Here is an 18733-nt window from a genome sequence, read left to right as displayed (position 1 = left end):
TGCTGTCCCTGAAGTAGAAATGATAGTAGAGTGGGTGGCATTCTCATTGTTTTATTTTTTATACGCCAGCCATGTATTTTTGCTTCCTGGACTCTACTGTCATGGAGTCATTGTGGATTAGAGACCTTAGGCAAAAGCAGACTTTTGAAAAGTGGACTGTAAAGCTGAAGTTGTTTTAGGCACATGGATGTTGGGCTGAAAAAAAGTGAGCTGGGAGTTTTTGAGGGCCACTAAGACTATTTTGGGTTCTTCTTAGGTTTCAGCTATGTGTAGAATGGAGAGAGGAGTTATGGAGTACAACAGTTTTTCCTGCTTTTAACTAGTTTCTCTGTGGAACCTGGAATTAAGAGAGTGCCTCTGGCCTGCATGTATTTGCTGTGTCCTATAACCCATTGATCCTCCTAGGCTTTTGATGCTGGCCCTATTACTCATTTCTTATAAATACCTTTGCTCTTTATATTCAGTTCATAGTTTTATTTCTTCTTCTTTTTTTTTTTAAATTGAAATGGAGTCTCACTCTGTCACCCAGGCTGGAGTGCAGTGGCACGATCTCAGCTCAGTGCAGTATCCACCTCCCAGGTTCAAGCAATTCTTGTGCCTCAGCCTCCCGAGTAGCTGGGATTACAGGGGCGCACCACCATGTCCGGCTAAATTTTGTGTTTTTTTGTTGAGACAGGGTTTCACTGTGTTGGCCAGGCTGGTCTGGAACTCCTAACCTCCTAACCTCAAGTGATCTACCTGCCTTGGGCTCCCAAAGTGCTGGGATTACAGGCATGAGCCACTGAGCAAATGAAATCAAAGTATTTTGCTCTTAATTTTGTTAACTTTGATCTTACAATTTAGTTTTATATTCCTATTTCTTCTTTCCCTTCTTTGAGTAAGCTCTTTTTTCCTCTCTTTTGCTGCTGTTCAACAGTGAATTCTGTTAGTAATTCTAGAAAAAAGCAACCTTTTGTTCTATATTTGTCTAAAAACAGTTGATTGTATCTTTTGAGTGATGATAAAAATAGGTAAAACTTTCTGTTTTTTTTTTGTTTTTTTGAGACAGAGTCTCGCTCTGTCGCCCAGGCTGGAGTGCTGTGGTGCATGCAGTCTTGGCTCACTGCAACCTCTGCCTCCCGGGTTCAAGCGATTCCTCTCCCTCAGCCTCCTGAGTAGGTGGGACTTCATAGGTACGTGCCACCATGCCCAGCTTCGTATTTTTAGTAGAGAAGGGGCTTCTCTGTCACCAGGCTGGAGTGCAGTGCCACGGTCTTGGCTCACTGCAACCTCAGCCTCCCAAGTAGCTGGGATTACAGGCACTTGCCACAATGCCCAGCTAATTTTTGTATTTTTAGTAGGCATGGGGTTTCACCATGTTGGCCAGGATGGTCTTGAACTCCTGACCTTGTGATCTGCCGACCTTGGCCTCCCAAATGCTGGGATTACAGGCGTGAGCCACTGCACGCAGTCCTACCCTTTTTAGAAATATAAATGTAAAAACCACTCTCATAAGAAGGGCCTTACTAGATTTGTATTTGTATGTTTCGGTGACTTTTGGGCTGTTCACATGATCCCTTCACACTAAAACTTTCTTTGATGCCTTCTTTACTTCATTCTGCCCAGACTGTGACGATGAAGTAATTCTCGTTTTCCATATCCAAATAGTTACATAGTTATAAAGCTAATGTGTATACTATAAAGGGCTCACTTGAGAAAATTGATGTTCCTTCAGGGCTCATACTTTAACTCTTCTTTCTAGCTTTCTTCAGTACTTTATCAGATCCCTAGTTACTGTCCTGTTCTTCACTCTTCTGCTTTATCCTGTGTGCTGTTGTTTTTCTATCTTGAATCTTAAGTCTTTTCCCCTCCCAGTCCTTCCTTTCAACTCACTGTGCTGTTCTGCCTGTTCAGTCCTAAAAAGCTTTATCTCTACTCTGCTTCTCTCATGGACTATTAGTCAAAATTTATACTCTACCCCATACCTCTTTTAAATTCTGCCTCCATAATTCCTTTGTAGTGTCTCTAATATAAGTTAGAGACAGTTACAAACTATAATTTCCTCTGTATCTTTTTATGCTCAGTTTGTTGCAGTTTACCCTGTTGACTCTGTCCAACTCTTTGTAACTCCTTTCTGCTGAGTGGTATTTCACTGGTAGCCTTTTCACCTCTCATTGCTTTTTTATTAGTCTCTGCTTCCTCTATATATATCCTTAAATATAAAAGACAGTCTGACTTAATGGCTACCTTCTTCAGAGTTAGATTTGCTGTATTTCCACCACATAGCTATTATGTAACCATGCCCAAGTTATTTTCCTTTTTGAATTTTGGTTTCAGATAGGAAAAATGGAGATCCTTTACACTTATTCCTTAGAAGAGTATATTTTCATTAATCCTTTCAACTGTCATCCCTGTGAGTTTACATCTGCGTCTTGAATTCTTTTCTGAACACCTAATACATACATGTCTGTCCTTGTACCAAACATTTCTACTTTTATGTTGCAGGCACTCCTCAAATTGAAAATGCCAGAAAATGAACTCACATTTCCAAATTTTCCTGTCTACTGTTTACCTTGTTTCACTTAACTCTACTATTCTTTAGAACTAGAAACTCTTAGCTTCAACCTCAAAGTTATCTTTAACTATTGGTTTTCTTCTATGCCTCCACATCCAATGATTTACCAATTCTCTACCATTCTGCCTCATGGTCATTTTTATTTTTATAGAGGCAGTGTCTGTGTTGCCAGACTGGTCTTGAACTCCTGGCCTCAAGCAATTTTCCTGCCTTGGCCTCCCAAAGTGCTGAGATATAGGCCTACCAAATGTCTCGAATTCCTTCATAGTCCTGTGCTTTAATGCACTAGACCATATACTGTTATCCAAACATACCATGCACTTCTATGCCTCTAGTCCTAGCTCATGTTCCTTTTTTTTTTTCCAGCTTAAAATACCCCTTTATAAATTTTAAACAAAATTGGTGTATATAGTGTTTGCTTTTTAACATTTCAGCCCATAGACATTTTATGATTAACTTTTCTTCTCATCTTAATATGGTCCCTTTCATGAAGCTTTCCTCAATCTTTCCCAGTGCTCATTAATTGATAATTATTCCCTTGTCTGCTCTCTTTGGCATATTACTCGCACCTTTCTTTAGTACTTCTGTATGCCTTGCGTTTCATTTAACTATATGGTTTATTTTCACCATTCTACAACACTTACTTTAATGTGGTTGTAGATGGGAAATGTCTTAGAGAGTTTTGTGACTCTGAAGGGAAGTTGTTAGATCTATGTCATATGTTAAAGTCAGTGGCATTTTAGAATTAAGGAGTGTGTTTCCTTCTCTGCTAGATTGCATAATTCTTGAGTATGAGAACCCTGTTTTTTAGTTTTTGTTTTTCAATTCCCCATGTCTTGTCTTTCTATATCATTCTTCCCTACGTCTTTTTTTTTTTTTTTTTCCTTTTCCCACTCTTGATACATTCACCTAACCTTAGTCACAGACTTTCTCAGTAGCAAAAAGATAATTCAGACGAGATCAGGCATGATCAGGGTTGTATGGCCATAGATAAAACAATAATTCAATGGAAATTAGCAGCTTTTGAATGGAATTACAGGGAAAATGCTACATATTTAAACTTGTAGATTAGAACAAAAACAGAACATAAGAGAATGTATAAGTTTTAATGATTACATTAGAACATTAGGCTGGAAATGAATGAGTTAAGCATTTATCCAGAAACTAAAAAAAAAAAAAGAGAGAGAATGAAACCAAAGAATGTAGAAGGAAGTACATAATAAAAATGGGAGCTGATGTGAATGAGATAGAGAACAAGCAAAATAATTATCCCAGAAATTACTTTGAAAAGACAATGAAGTTGACCACCTCTTTGAAAAGACAATAAAGTTGATAACCTCAGAGACTCATCAAAACAGAGACGGCATAAATAACCAATAACAGGAAAATTAAACAGTCATTAGCTGTTAGGAACAATCTCATGATAGTAAATTAGAAAATGTAAACTGGATAAATTATGATGTCCATCTTTATCATAAATAGAAACTCTGTTCTTATAATTCTTAGGCCAAAAAATAAGGGGAATCCTTGACTCCTTTTTTCCTCACATTACACGTCTAATCTCAGCAAATCTTGAGGGCTGTCCAAATTCAACTACCTTTCTACCATCACTTCTATTTTGACTTGGTCCTAATTACTTCTCTGGATTAGCTTTCCATCTGGGTTCTCACATATCTTCTTGTCCCTTTTTTCTCCCCTGTGGAGTCCTCTCTCTACACAGTAACTGAAGTAAATGAAGTAAGAAACATCAAAGTAATTCACTCGTCTCCTAAAAACTAATGGTTTCCTGCCTGAAGTCAAAGTAAAAGCTCAAGTTATTACAGTGACCTGTAGGGATCTGGCCCCTTGTTGCCTGTCTTACTCTTCCCTCCGTCTCTCTTCCAGTCGTACTGGCTTACTTTCTGTCCCTTCTATTTGGAAATGTCTTCCTATAGATATCTGCTTCACTAGTTCTCTCAGTTTAGATTTTTCCTCGTATGTCATCTTGTTATGGAGATTCTTCAGGACCCTCAGCTTCGAATTATTAACACTATTGTCACTGCCCAATAACTTCTCTCCACTTTCCCTGTCTGATTTTTCTCTCCTTTTAATATGTAAAACTGTCTAACATACCTTTTTACTTATTTTTCATTTATCTCACTTGAAGCAGAAAATAATCTCCTTTAAGGATATTTTTCTTTATTTTTCCCTGCTTTATCCCAGTACCTAGAATAGGGCCTGGCATGTGGTAGCTACTTGATAAATATTTGTCAAATTGATGAATTGATGAAAAATTAAGCTAAGTACAGAATGAGAGTGGGAAAAAATAATCTGTGACAAAGGAACAGAATGCACCAAACCCCTGTGCTGAGGGGAAGCATGGTGCCTCTGAGGAGTTTGAACCCCCTTTTTTCCCAAAACATAAAATAGGTACATGAGTACTAGGTAAAACTGGAAAGACAGCCAGGAACCAACCAGATCACGTTGTGGGCCATATTCAGAGTTTTGCTTTTCATTTCAAACCCTTTGGAAGGTTTGGAGCAAGAGTGTGGATTGATATCTTTTAATATCAATCTCAGACCACAGTCTCTGTGGAGAATGTGTTATAGACACTGAACAAAAGAGCAAGGGCAGACCATATAACCTGGTTGGACAGGAAAGTAGCCATCACAAGAATGGATGGATTTGAGAAAGATTTAGAAGGTAAATGAACAGGCCTTCAGAGATGAGTTGACTGTGGATTATTTTGTCTCTGGGAATTTGTATATGCAAAATTTAGTTAAGTAGCAGTTAAGTGCTGTTTGATTTGTCAGTAGAGTGTTTATAGCCAAATATCCAAATGGATTTACTTTTATTTTTCATTCAAAATCAGATGTTAAGTAAATGACAATGTTTTTGAACAAAGAATATTTTTTGTGTGCCTTGCATTTAGGACTAGACCACAAATACTAGTTAAGACTCTTGACTGGTATGTACATCTTGAAATTTACTAGTAATGTGGATGTTTTATTAGCAGCGTGCTAATACTTATTCTTGGTCAGAATTACTGTATTTACTGAAAACAACCTGTGCATGTGGAAGTTTCAGTCTTATAGGTGAAGTGTTTATCTGAGTGTTGTTTATTATATTTGAGCTGAATTTAGCCTACTGTGTTTAAAGGCAATAAAATGCTCATGCTGCATTATCACTAATTTTACCATAACTCTGATTTCTGCATAGTGTTAACAAAATAAGACTAAAATTGATGTTGGAATGTATTTCAGTATAGTCTGTGTTTTTAAAAACTTCTTAAAGGGCCAGACACAGTTGGGAGACTGAGGCGGGAGGATCGCTGGCCCAGGAGTTAAAGACTAGGCTAGGCAACATAGTGAGGCCCTATTTCTATAGAAAATAAGAAATTAGCCAGGCCTGGTAGCGTGTACCTGTAGTCCCAGCCACTTAGGATGCTGAGGCAGCAGGATCATGTAAGCCCAGGAGTTCGAGGCAGCAGTGAGCTATGATTATGCCACTGTGCTCCAGCCTAGACAACAGAGCAAGACAGCACTCTTTAAGGGAAAAAACAGTTGCTAGTATATTTTTTGCTGATAGTTGTAAGGTTATTGGGCCTCAGGTTTTGTTGCTTTATAAGGCAGCCTTTCTCAACTGTGTTCCAGAAAAGAATAAAGCCTTATTCTTACTGTTCTAAAGTATCCACATTGTATATAGTTAACTTCTCTCCTATGATTCCAGAATGATGCTTGTTGTATACCATCCTTAGGAGAATTAACAAAATACTTACTTAAATCATTTTCTGTGTTTTTGGTTCAACAGGGAATCTCCATTAAGAAAATCTGCTAAAAAGTTAACTTTATTCTCCACTAGTTGTGAAGATTGCAGATTTACCTACCTTGTGCTTAATGCTACAGTAAAACTAAAGCCTGTGTGATTTTTAATTAAACTCTAGCTTGAGAATCTTCACAAATAGAATGTTTGGCTTAAGTTTTTAAAGAGATGGTTATAAATGAAAATCTAAGGGAATGCTGGTAATAAGACACTTGGTTTTGAACGTCAATGAAATTGCATAGTAAACATTTCATACAGTGTTCTACCTCGCAATTCCCAGTTTTTTTAATCCTTCCTTTTCGAAGGACTAAATGGTGATATTTTTTTCTAATATCAGCCCTTCCTTCATAGCCTGTAGTTTCTATATTAAGGAAAATACCTCTTCATTTTGTGTTCCCTAAGTAAAATTTAGAGAAAAAATGTTTAATGACAGTCTATTACTTTTTCATATATTTAGTAAGACCTTGTCAAATGTGTTGCTTTGCATATATTAACTGAGGATTTTATAGTGATAATACAAATAGCTATGTTTTCTAGTTGAAAAAATACAAATGCAGGAGAAAATAAATACGCATGTTTTTGTAATAAGTGCTTTCATTAGTGAACATTTATTTTATTTAGGCTATCAAGTATTAGCTCCAACTGCCTATTATGATCAGACTGGTGCCTTAGTGGTTGGCCCTGGAGCAAGGACTGGCCTTGGAACTCCAGTTCGGTTAATGGCTCCAACACCTGTTTTAATTAGTTCAGCAGCAGCACAAGCTGGTAAGTGTAACTGACATTTTTAGGATAATATTTTTCTGGTGTTGAGATCTCATTTTTTAAATACAGAATAATTTCCTGGCTGGTTTAAAGAAGTATCTGAAATTTATTTTACAGCAGCGGCAGCAGCAGCTGGAGGAACTGCAAGTAGCCTTACAGGCAGCACAAACGGTCTGTTTCGGCCAATTGGCACTCAGCCACCACAGCAGCAGCAACAACAGCAGCCAAGCACTAATCTGCAATCTAATTCATTTTATGGAAGCAGTTCTTTGACTAATAGCTCCCAGAGTAGTTCTTTATTTTCTCATGGACCTGGTCAACCTGGAAGTACATCTCTTGGCTTTGGAAGTGGTAACTCTTTGGGTGCTGCTATAGGCTCAGCCCTCAGTGGATTTGGTTCATCAGGTAAGTTTTTTTTTACGATGAGCATACTCTGCTAAGTGGAAGAGGTATATGAGTGTGTTTAACATTAAAATAAGCAATAATAGCATGTAGTATAGGAAGGACAGGAATAAAGTATTGGACTACTGGTTTAATTTTGTAGGAAAAAAAATATCCTGCAAATCTTTTTAACACTCACCAATGTTTAACTCATTACAAGCAGCCTATTCTTAACTCATATGTAATACATTTCCTTTTTCCCTGGCTCTAGGAATTGATTACTGTAATTTTTGTTTTAGTAAGGTTATTTGGGTCAATATATTATTCACTAATTATTAGCTCATCTTCATTTACTACATAATATTAATGTTTGTGGAGGTAAATATTTTGCCATCTTAAATTTTTGGTATTTTAAAGCAGTTATCTTTGTGTGCTTATTAAATGGTTTATTCTTATTAAATGCTGGTAGTTTATTACAGTTTTAAAATTTGGCCTAATATAAAAAAATACATATGTGTGTGTATAAGTAATGAAATGTTCTCAACAGAATCCCCTAAGAAACTACCAGTATGGTTATCTTTTTTTGGATTAAATAAGTTAGCCTTTGTCACTAAAAATTTACTTAAAAGGGTATCTATTCATGTATCTTAGCTTTATATGACACTTAAGAAATCAAAATTTTAAATAGCTTCACTAAATAATTGACCCACTCAAACTCTTTCCTGGATCCTGTGATAGAGGAAGAACTAAGTGAAATCAGAAGAGGCCCACGTTGACTTCTTGTTGATACACTTGGTGTATTCTGTGAGTTTTCCACAGTACTCAGGAAACATTAGGGAAAAAACAGCTGACCCAGTTCTGTTGGTGCAGTTGGCAGCCTTTTCTTCATGAGGATAGGGCTATTTGGACCTCAAGAGATTTTCTGTTTCTGTAACATGACTTGCTACAGTCCTTAATATCTGTTTCTCATCTCTTTTCTTACCACATCAAATTATATTCTTTTCTGGTGTGGAAAATGGCAGAACTAACACATGCCAGGCATTATTAACAATGCTTGCCAGTTTTCTAAGGGAATGTCTTCTGAACTTTTATCATTCGTATATACAGGAAGGATGGTCTAGAACAGCCATAAACTTTTAGATGGCAGAATCTTTTTTCATTTATTGTCATGAAATATAATAAGTGAATGTCATATTTGACTGACACAAAATTATATAAAGACTGCTCATAAGAATTTCTGAGGGAAAATCCAGTGAACATGGGGATTGTTAAATCTTTTCATTTTTGTACTTGAGTTTTTTCATTGCTTTTGGAGTTGTGTATCTCTTTGTCCACCTCACGCACTCCCATAGGACTCATTCCTTGTTTCTAACACAATTGGGACATTTTCTCCAAAGAATCCTAAATATTCTGAGGAAAACTGGAAGAACAAGTAACATAAAAAACTTGTGGAAATAGTTTCTAAATTATAAATTGTAGGCCCTAAATAATTCAGAAAAAAACATTGATTAAACCCCATGTTTCCTTTCTCACGTAGTATGTCACTGATGGTCTGGTACAGATTTCTAGGCCCCTACTCAGTTCTTTCAAATTTCCATTTGTTTCTTAGGTAAGGCTGCTTTCTCCCTTTCAAGAATTGATTGACATGAACATTTTGTCCCCTACAGATGCCGTTTCCCCAAAACTAACCTTCACGCCTCAGTTATTTACAAGCATGGCTTACTCAATTCTGACTCCAATCTGTAAGAGCTTCATTTTACCTTGCTTTAGAGAGCATTAGTTATTGCTACCCCTGAATGCCAGTAAAGAGTCCATCATCTCCCTTCTCTTGGGCATTTTGTGGGAGTTTATTCAAGTGCTATGCATATGGACTCTTACAAGTTTGCCCACTGCCTTTTCACATTATGGCAATTATATCCTTATATGAACTCTAAAACATAATGTGGTTGTGTGCCTGTATGCACATACACAAGTAACATACACAATCGTTCTCTTACCTCTATGATGAAATTATTAATGTTTAGCAGTGTTAAATACCCCATTTTATGATACAGTTGGCCAAGAAGCCTAAACATCGTAACATATAATTTAAATCATCTTTTCTATGACCTGTTATTTTTTTAAAGAGTTGTTACCAATCGAAAGTTTATAATTTAGCCTTTTTTTCACAGTCAATGAATGATTAGCAATCTGTCTACCCTCTTAGATATTTTAGGTACACTTGGTTTCATATCTCATAGTCATACTGTTGGAGATAATTTAGGCATATAGTAAAACTCAAAGAGCCAGCTTCTTTATGTTTAAGGTTATTTCTGAATTTTTTTTAAATGTTTGGCTTGGCTTTTCCTTTTTGGAGGAAAATAATATTGCATGTGTCAAAACAGGTTTATTGGATTATTTGTCAGGGGAATAATGCTGCTCTCATTAGAGAGCTGTTGTCTTTTTCATTGTCAAATTGTTTTCTGAAATAGGAATTTAAAATGTAGCCATATTTTAGAAAAATCACTTTGACAGTGTCCTTTTAAATTAGCATAGTTAATGTAACATACATTGCCAGTTTTGCCAAAACCAACTCAAGAATAGCTGTTTTATTACATGTGCTTATAATACATTTTTGCAATAAAAATGCATATAGACACCTCTAGTATTTTCTTACTATGATATCTTAAAATGTAAAATTTTCAACAAAACACGGTCAGTCTCAGAAACTCCATTGGCTGGTATAAAAGGTTGAATAGCATTATAATCTTTTGCCTAATGTGGTAGCATAAGCCTGTTTTTTTTTTTTTTTTTTTTTTTTTAACCCCTCTATAGAATTTTGAATGTGGCAAAACCAACGTAATTAAGTTTTCTGTCTGTATTATACTCTTACCTTGGTCTACCCATGATGTACTCTCCTTAATTTTTTTCTTTATACCCTGTATGACCTACTTATATATGACTTGTGGTTAAATAAGATTTAATAGAAACTTACAGATTCCTTGGAAAGCATTGCCATATTGGTCCGAATATAGAGCTTGTCATTTAAAAATGTATTTGGCAGGTTCAGAAATGTGGTTTGAAATTTTCTTAGATGTAAAAGTTATTCAGTTAAAAGAGGCTAGTGCTTAGAAATAGGAAGGAAACATACTTGAATATATGGGCTTTAAATGAGACTTGAGAACTGAGAGTTTTGGACAGCCCTTAGAGATGCATGCTGTGGAATTTGATTATCCAGACAGGTGTTGATTAACAGCCAGATCTTGATTAGCTCTTCTAAGCATGTATAGCTCACCAGGGCCTACATGGCCTTTATTTTCTGCACTATAAAAGGAAAAAGGATTAGAAGGATAATAGTTACATTTGGTATTAAGTAAAAATTCAGTATGCAGTGTATTAAGGGATGTGAAGTCAGAGAAATTGTGTATTGTCTAATGACAAAAACCTGATCAGCCTTGAGTGAGTGGCTCAGGAGGCAGTACTAGCATCTTAGGAGTGGAAGAGTCCTGTGGGATAAGTGAAAGCATGTCTTTGGTTTGATAGGTAACAATGAGAGCTATTAATTTTCTAAAAGTTGAGTTATTTTGTAATGTAGTTGGAGAACAAGGGAGAATGTGTAGTATGAAAAATACGGTTGAGTTAGCTGCTCTCTGTATTTCACAACTGATCAATATTCGGGCCAATATGGACTTAAAGGGCTGTGTTTTGAACACAGCTAGATGACAAATTACATATGAATGGTGAAGGAAATGTACTAATATTTTATTTATTCATATAATCTTTTCTTGGCATTGAGTTAACGTCTAAGAAGCAGGTTCCAGAGATGAGGATACTACCAGAATTTAAATGGAATTTAATCTCTAGCATGTCCTAATGCAGACAACTTGCAATTCCAGGGTTTATAAATCATACCAGGGTATTAAAGCACAGTAATCAGGTGTGTCAGTGGTAAATATGTGTGAAATAATGAAACATATGACTGCTCTGTTAAGTATTTGGTTCTTTATTGGGGTGCATTTATACCCTTTTATGATTAATAAGTTAGTATATATAGTTATCACAGTAATTATCTTCTCCAAAATGTTTCTAAAAATAATTATTGTGATCACTTCTGTTATTGCCCAGCGAGAGTTGGGGATAGGTTTTATTCAGTTAACACTGTATGTAATTAGGGTTTTTTTTATTTCTTCTTCAGTTGGCAGTTCTGCAAGTAGTAGTGCCACAAGGAGAGAGTCTCTATCTACTAGCTCTGACTTGTACAAAAGATCTAGTAGCAGCCTAGCACCCATAGGGCAACCATTTTACAATAGTCTGGGATTTTCCTCCTCTCCAAGTCCAATAGGCATGCCTCTGCCAAGCCAAACTCCAGGACATTCACTTACGCCACCGCCATCACTTTCATCACATGGATCCTCATCCAGTTTGCATTTAGGTAAAAAAAAAACCAAAACCCTTTTTATTTGTATGTATACATGTATGTGTGTTTGTGTGTGTGTTTATAATATATGTAAAATATTTAATGTTGGATAAAACATGCCAAATTGCTTTTGCTTTTAGATATTAGTCTTTTGAAAAAGTTCTCCTTTCATGAAAATTAAAAGTGAGGGTCTAATGTACAATAAGGTAAAGACCCCCCTATTGTTTCTTATGTTTCTTTTATGAAATATAATGGTGTGTTTTTTCTTGTCTGTGCTTTTGATTTGTGTGTTTTAGAGCATCTGAAAAGTCAACTATTTAAACATAATAGTGAAAGAGAAATTTCACTCTCAAAAGATTTGCACACCATAAGAAAAACATTAGTTACATAGCTACTGAACTAGGTTAGTACACTGGTTTTTGCTTTGGTCTTTCAATGCCTGGCCATTTTACCAGAGAATTATTTCAGTGAATTTGAATTTAGTATATTTGTCACTTAAGGAAGCTTATGGGCTTAGGCCATATACTTCTCTTTTGGATATGTTAAAAATGTTTTAGGCTTGTTGTACCCCTGAAGTTGGAGCATTGAGAACTTTGTTTATATTTGTATATTAAAATTGTTCCCACCCCCAAATAATTAAATTGGTGGTTACCTTTTTTCCTTCCCCAGGAAGTATTTATCCATGCAGATAATACGTTTTGAAGGGCTTTGGACATCAGAGGCTGTGTATGAATCCCTATCTTGTCAAAGAAATTATTTTTTAAACTTTATTTTGAATTTTTATAATTCTAGTTATTCAGCTGAAACTGAGGGATTCTATTGACAGCTTTTACGTATTTGGAAAGATTTAAATCAGCTTGTGTTTTAAAAAGTAATGTTGCTACTGTAAGCAGATGTACTGTAAGTTAGTGATCATGTTTGACCACCCCCTCCAATTAACATGGGTATAGCTATTTAAAAAAAAAAAATTGTTAATACAATAAATGTCCATGTAACAAAGGTATCTGTTGCACTGTTCATTTGTTCATTTTGATTTACATTATTGCACACACAGTGGACTAGATTTCTTTTTTAAAGACTCTGGTCCTCCACCCCAAATTCTGGGCCTTTGCTCATTTGAGGATTTTGGGGGATACTGAACATATACAACCAATTAATGTATTCAAATAGAATGCTAAGATCCACTTTGTAGCACTAGATGTGCAGATTTACCAGTCTTTAGCCTAATACCTTTCTTCATTTATCATCTATTCTTAGTCGCAGGAGCTGCTTAGCTCCTGATTTCTGTTATTACTGCTCAGGCATCCCCCCTTCATAAGACATGCCTATGAAATGGACACAAAAATTTGGAACATAATAAACCTAAGATTAGACCTATCACAATAGTTTTCTGTTTTATTGTTAAGATTTTGTCATGTCCTGTCATCTTTTCATAGGTAAGTTTCAAATGAGATTCTTGTTCAGCTCTTACTGCTGTGTTGTGCTTTAGTGCCTGTATAAATGGCAGTAAATAGGTTCTACATAGCTTGCTTAGAAATCGGATATAAGTGACTTTTTAGATGTCTCTGTGATTAAAGAGCAGTCTAGATATGTGCTTCTCTTTCTTTAGGTTGTAAAGAAACCAGCCTAATAGATGCTTAGGGAAGGAATTCTGGTCAATTGTGGGAAGTAATCACCACTGGGCCAGCAGTTCTCTTCAGCTTGAAATCTGCTATTTTAATACACCTCTGATTGAAGTTAGTAATTATCTGTGTTATTTTCTTTTTGTGACCCCCAATTTCCCATAGCTTTAGTGGTAGTATGACTGGCAACATTGTTACCAACGAATAGACCCTTACCAGGCTGAAAATAACTTGAAGGATTTCATAAATGTTCTCTTTGCATACTATTCATGTAAATAATCTACTCTGTACCTCCCTATGAATGGATCATGATGCAAGGCTTTCACGCTCTCCAATAAAAAAAAGTAGTATTTTAATTATGTACCCATGAAGTGAATTTATTTATGAAGCAAGTCTCAAGGCTGATGGTATAAAAGACCTATGGAAATGGAATTTGCATATTTTTAAGTAATTTTACTGATCTCACATATCAAGAATATGAAATCATAAGATAGAGATAAGTTCTCTCAATTCTCATTAGAATTGGTTGGAATTAATTCCAGGTTATTTTCCTGGGAGATTTTAAGATGTGAGTGTTAGAACCATTACAGTTACATGTAAAGCTTGAGATCTGCATTCCCAAAGTATGTTCCTTTGTTAGTGTTAGTTATTTGAGATTCACAGAAAATGCCCAGTAGCAACATTCTGTGCTTTCAAAAAAAATTTTTTTTTCCATTTTTTAAGATAGGCATGTAACCAACACATGTATTTTTAGCAGGATGACTAGTAATCACTTTTTGATTGAAGTGTAAGAATTTCAGTGCATAGGTCTGGGGTGTTGATTTTTTCATTAAAATCTAAAACACTTGTTCAAATTTGCAACTCTGTTGCTTATTCTAATATATTAAAGTTAGACGCATGAAAAAATAATTTTATTCTTCCATTTTTATTGTGTAATATCTGAGGTTCTATTTCTAAAACAATAACTACAGTATATCATATATTTTTAAATAATTTCTTATTAACTCTAATCTCCTTAATTGACTTAAATGTCTTTAACAATTGTTCCGTTTGAATCACAGTCAAAATAAGGTTCATACATTGCGTTTGTTTGATATGTCTTAATGTATAATTGTTTTTTCTTCATCTTTTTTTCCCCTTTCCATTTATTTGATGAAGAAACTTTGTCCTATTGGTTTTCCCACACTCTTGACTATGCTGATTGCTTCCCCATAGTGGTATTTAAAATGTTCCTATATCTCTTTCCTGTAAACTGGAATTTGATCTAGAGGCTTGGTCAGATAGTTTATGGGTTGGCTGGTTTATTTTGACAACATGGGCTTCTGTTACTTTTTATTGTACCGTGTCAGGAGACACATGTCTGGTTGTCTCCATTGTGAGATGACCAGCCTGATCCACCTAATGGTTTTAGCCACCTTTGATCATCATTTTTTCCCCCAGAGGTTGCAAAATGGTGATGTGTTAATTGTGTCATTCTTTATTCATTTATTATCTGGAACTTTTCTGTAAAGAAGAATAACTATCCCTCATCTGTTACCCTGAAAGACAGTTCATGTAAGAGTCAGAAGAATGCATGATTCTTTACTTTCAGAATAACTTTGATGCCCTAGCAACCTTTAAAGGTGACTCGTGTTTTTATTCTCATTATTATCTACAAATGGGTTGATTTTGGGGATAATTGGTATGTTTCAGTTCATTGCAGTGTAAGACATCAATTTTTTATCTATTTTTGATTCTAAAATTACACCTTCTTTGGCCCCTTGGAGCCCCTTTATATTGGTTCTCATGTTGACAACAACTTGGAGAGAGAATAATTTTGAGATTAGTTTTTACCCTGAAATGCAAAGAACAGTATAAAATTCTGGGCTTCAGGTTCAATATTAAATGTTGAGTTATTTTCTCATGTTGTATTAATCTATAGGAGGGGGGCAGTCTACCTACAGTTGTTTTATAGCATTGTCTAGTATAGAAGTCAACATCTTTTTTTTTTTTTTTGAGATACTTCACTCCTTGTGAAGAACATTAAATATTTCTAGTATTGCCTTATTTTTCTACCTGGAGCTAGCCAGCTAGTTCTTTCCTTGTTTTCCTTCTTTTTCTTCTTCTAATAAACTTTTAAAATACAGTGTTGATAATTTTTTTAACTCCAATCTTTATGCTCATAGTAATTTGATTGATGTGGAACTTATTAGATATAAAGCAGTGTTTGTATTTTTGTTATGTAACTTAGGTTTTGACAAACTAATGGCTTCTTGCAAACCTGTACCTCTTCATTTTTGAACTGGCTATTTTTTCCTTAAGAAAAAAGGGTGCTAAAGTGTAACGTGGACTTTGAACTCAGTAAAATGTATTTAAAGGGGACTATCGCCAGGGGTGGTGGCTCATGCCTGTAATCCCAGCACTTTGGGAGGCTGAGGCGGCAGGATCATGAGGTCAGGAGATCGAGACCATCCTGGCTAACACGGTGAAACCCCGTCTCTACTAAAAAAATACAAAAAAGGTAGCCAGGTGTGGCGACATGTGCCTGTAGTCCCAGCTGCTGGGGAGGCTGAAGCAGGAGAATGGCGTGAACCCAGGAGGCGGAGCTTGCAGTGAGCTGAGATGGCGCCACTGCACTCCAGCCTGGGCGACAGACCAAGACTCCATCTCAGAAATAAATAAATAAAAATAAAAAAGAAAGGGGACTATCTAGTCTGAAGAATGTCATGTATTCAGCAAGTAAATGGCTGTGCTTTCGTTTGCTGTGGATTTTAAAATTTCATAACCTGTCTTTTCTTCCAATTACAGAAAATTTTAGTAACAGGCAAGATATTGTAAATTTTTAGAATCATTCTGTTATAATTGCTGGCCTTTGGCAGACTTAGTCCTGTGCTTCTCTTACAATAAAATATTCAGAGAAGTAAAATTAGTAAGGTCGCCTGCCATTTTTCTGAGTTTCACATATAATCATTAATGAAAGCAGAAAACAGTATGAATTATTTGAAGCATTCACTGAAAATACTGTTATCCTTTAGCAATTACAGTTCTCTGTAACTGAATAGCATTTGATACTTTTTTTTTTAAAGCACCTTCATATTCATTATTTCATTTCATCCTAATTGTTGGCATAGACTGTCAGAGTGGTTTGTTCGTTAAAGATGAAGAAATTAAAGATCAATTGATTAAGAGACTTTCCCAAACCAGTAAATAACAGAATTAAGGCTAGCATCCAATTCTGACTCCTGATACTATTCTTCCTTTTTCCATTATGTTATTCTATAGGGAACTGAACAATTTTATGAAGTATATAAATAACTTACTCTAATTAGCCTCTCAGAATCTAATGATTACCTCATTATGATGGTATAAATTACGCTTTTCTTTGGTTAAAGTATGTATAGGATTACCAGCTCTTTAGATTCCTTTCTCAGTTTAGTTATTCTTGAGATTTAGATAAAAATACTTGTCTAAGCACATGTTATATTTGTACTTCTTCTTATTTGAAATAAGAATACTTCTTAATCTAAGGCAGGCAATTTAGGGACTGTGTATAGAGCAGCACACCCTACTCTCAACAGAATCTTACAGGTTCTCATGTTAATATAAATTGAAAAGCAGCTACAACCCTTTGGTAGACCTAGAAGTAATTTATTTGCTGATGGGTAGGAAATATGTTATGGAGAAGTTATATTACTAGTTGTATGGAAGAATTTGTGATGTTTGGTTTTCTGTATAAAAATGTCTTGATCTTGGTTGTACTTCTTTTGGGTTACTAATTTTTTATTTATTATCCTTTAATAACATCAGTGACATTGTGGTTTTAACGTCTGAGAAAGTTTTCACCAGTTAATTTACTTAGTTAAGGTAATCACAAACTTAGGACTAGAAAATACTTGATCCGATTGTGTGTTTTGGCATCAGAATCACTCGGGACACTTGTTTAAAATGCCTAGTAGTAGACTTCACAAGGATGTGAACAGTTTGCAAATGTGCAGCAACAGTTTTTGCTCGTTACAATGCTTGTGGGGATTCCATTGGCATTAAATGCCTGGCAGCCAGATGTTATACTTTGCATAATCGGCACAAAAATAGTTCATCCCACTGAAATTTTCAGTAGCCTCCACATGGAGACACTGACTTGAGGTAATTTGTAGTTACTTTTAATCGGCCGGGCGCAGTGGCTCATGCCTATAATCCCAGCACTTTGGGAGGCTGAGGCAGGTGGGTCACAAGGTCAGGAGATCGAGACCATCCTGTGAACGGTGAAACCCCATCTCTACTAAAAATACAAAAAATTAGCCAGGCGTGGTGGCTGGTGCCTGTAGTCCCAGCTACTTGGGAGGCTGAGGGAGGAGAATGGTGTGAACCTAGGAGGCGGAGCATTGCACTCCAGCCTGGGCAACAGAGCGAGACTCCGTCTCAAAAAATCAAATAAAAAATTATTTTAATCTACCAAGAATTCACCTGTAATTTACACCATTCCACCGTGCTTATAATGCACCCTAAGGATCAAAAAGTATCCTTTAAAATACAGGCAGATGTGCTTCATGAGAGATTTTCAGTGTTAGCCAAATAACATAAAAATGAAAGTAGCATATATCTCTTGGAATGGCATTGAAAAATTGTTTCTTATATGTAGAGAATATTTTCACTGGAGTTGTTTTATTGTCATATACCTAGGAATGGATCCAGTGGAAGAAGGGCAAGATCTTTTACATTATAAACTATAAAATGCTGACGGAAGTTACAGATGACTTAAATAAATGGAAGGACATACTCTATTTTAGGTTGAAAGACTCCCTATTATAAAGATACCAGCTTTCTTCTAGTTGATCTAAACATTGAATGCTATCAATAAAATTAGGTTTAAAAAATTGATAAGCTGATGCAAAAAATGAAAATGGAAAAGCGGAAGCAAAAGTAGTGAAGACAATTTTGAAAAGCAAAGTTAGAAAACTTAATACTGCCAGATACCAGAACTTAGAAGGCTACAGTAACTAAAACTGTTGGCACAAGGATAAATAAATAGAACAGCGGAACAGAGTAGTGCATCCAGAAATAGACCAACTCATTTAGATCCGTAATGACCAAGTTGCTACTGCAGCTTATATGAGATGAATGAGTGTTTCAGTGACTTGGGCAGGAGTAGTTGAATATCCAAATGAGGGGGAATGAACTTTGACTTCTGTTTCACACCACTCATACACATACGCACACAAACACACTTTATTCTCAAAG

The 18733-nt window shown here is 35.7% G+C and overlaps 1 protein-coding gene across 13 annotated transcripts in view; it reads left to right on the top strand.

The window, feature by feature from the left end:
* PUM2 (pumilio RNA binding family member 2) overlaps nt 1-18733 on the top strand; it is a 108874-nt gene that overhangs the window by 64348 nt on the left and 25793 nt on the right. For 6 of the 13 annotated variants that reach the window (XM_030920788.1, XM_030920787.1, XM_030920783.1 and 3 more), the window contains 4 exons: nt 6977-7120; nt 7235-7522; nt 9166-9240; nt 11673-11909. In XM_030920788.1, coding sequence (XP_030776648.1) covers nt 6977-7120; nt 7235-7522; nt 9166-9240; nt 11673-11909 — 744 coding nt within the window. The remainder of the gene's footprint in view (nt 1-6976; nt 7121-7234; nt 7523-9165; nt 9241-11672; nt 11910-18733) is intronic. The other 7 variants (XM_030920790.1, XM_030920797.1, XM_030920795.1 and 4 more) reach the window with 2 other exon arrangements.

Source organism: Rhinopithecus roxellana, chromosome 17 (genome assembly GCF_007565055.1).
Source record: "Rhinopithecus roxellana isolate Shanxi Qingling chromosome 17, ASM756505v1, whole genome shotgun sequence".
In the NCBI taxonomy this organism is placed as follows: domain Eukaryota; kingdom Metazoa; phylum Chordata; class Mammalia; order Primates; family Cercopithecidae; genus Rhinopithecus; species Rhinopithecus roxellana.
The sequence above is the reverse complement of the archived record's forward strand: the minus strand, read 5'-3'. Positions and strand labels throughout refer to the sequence as shown.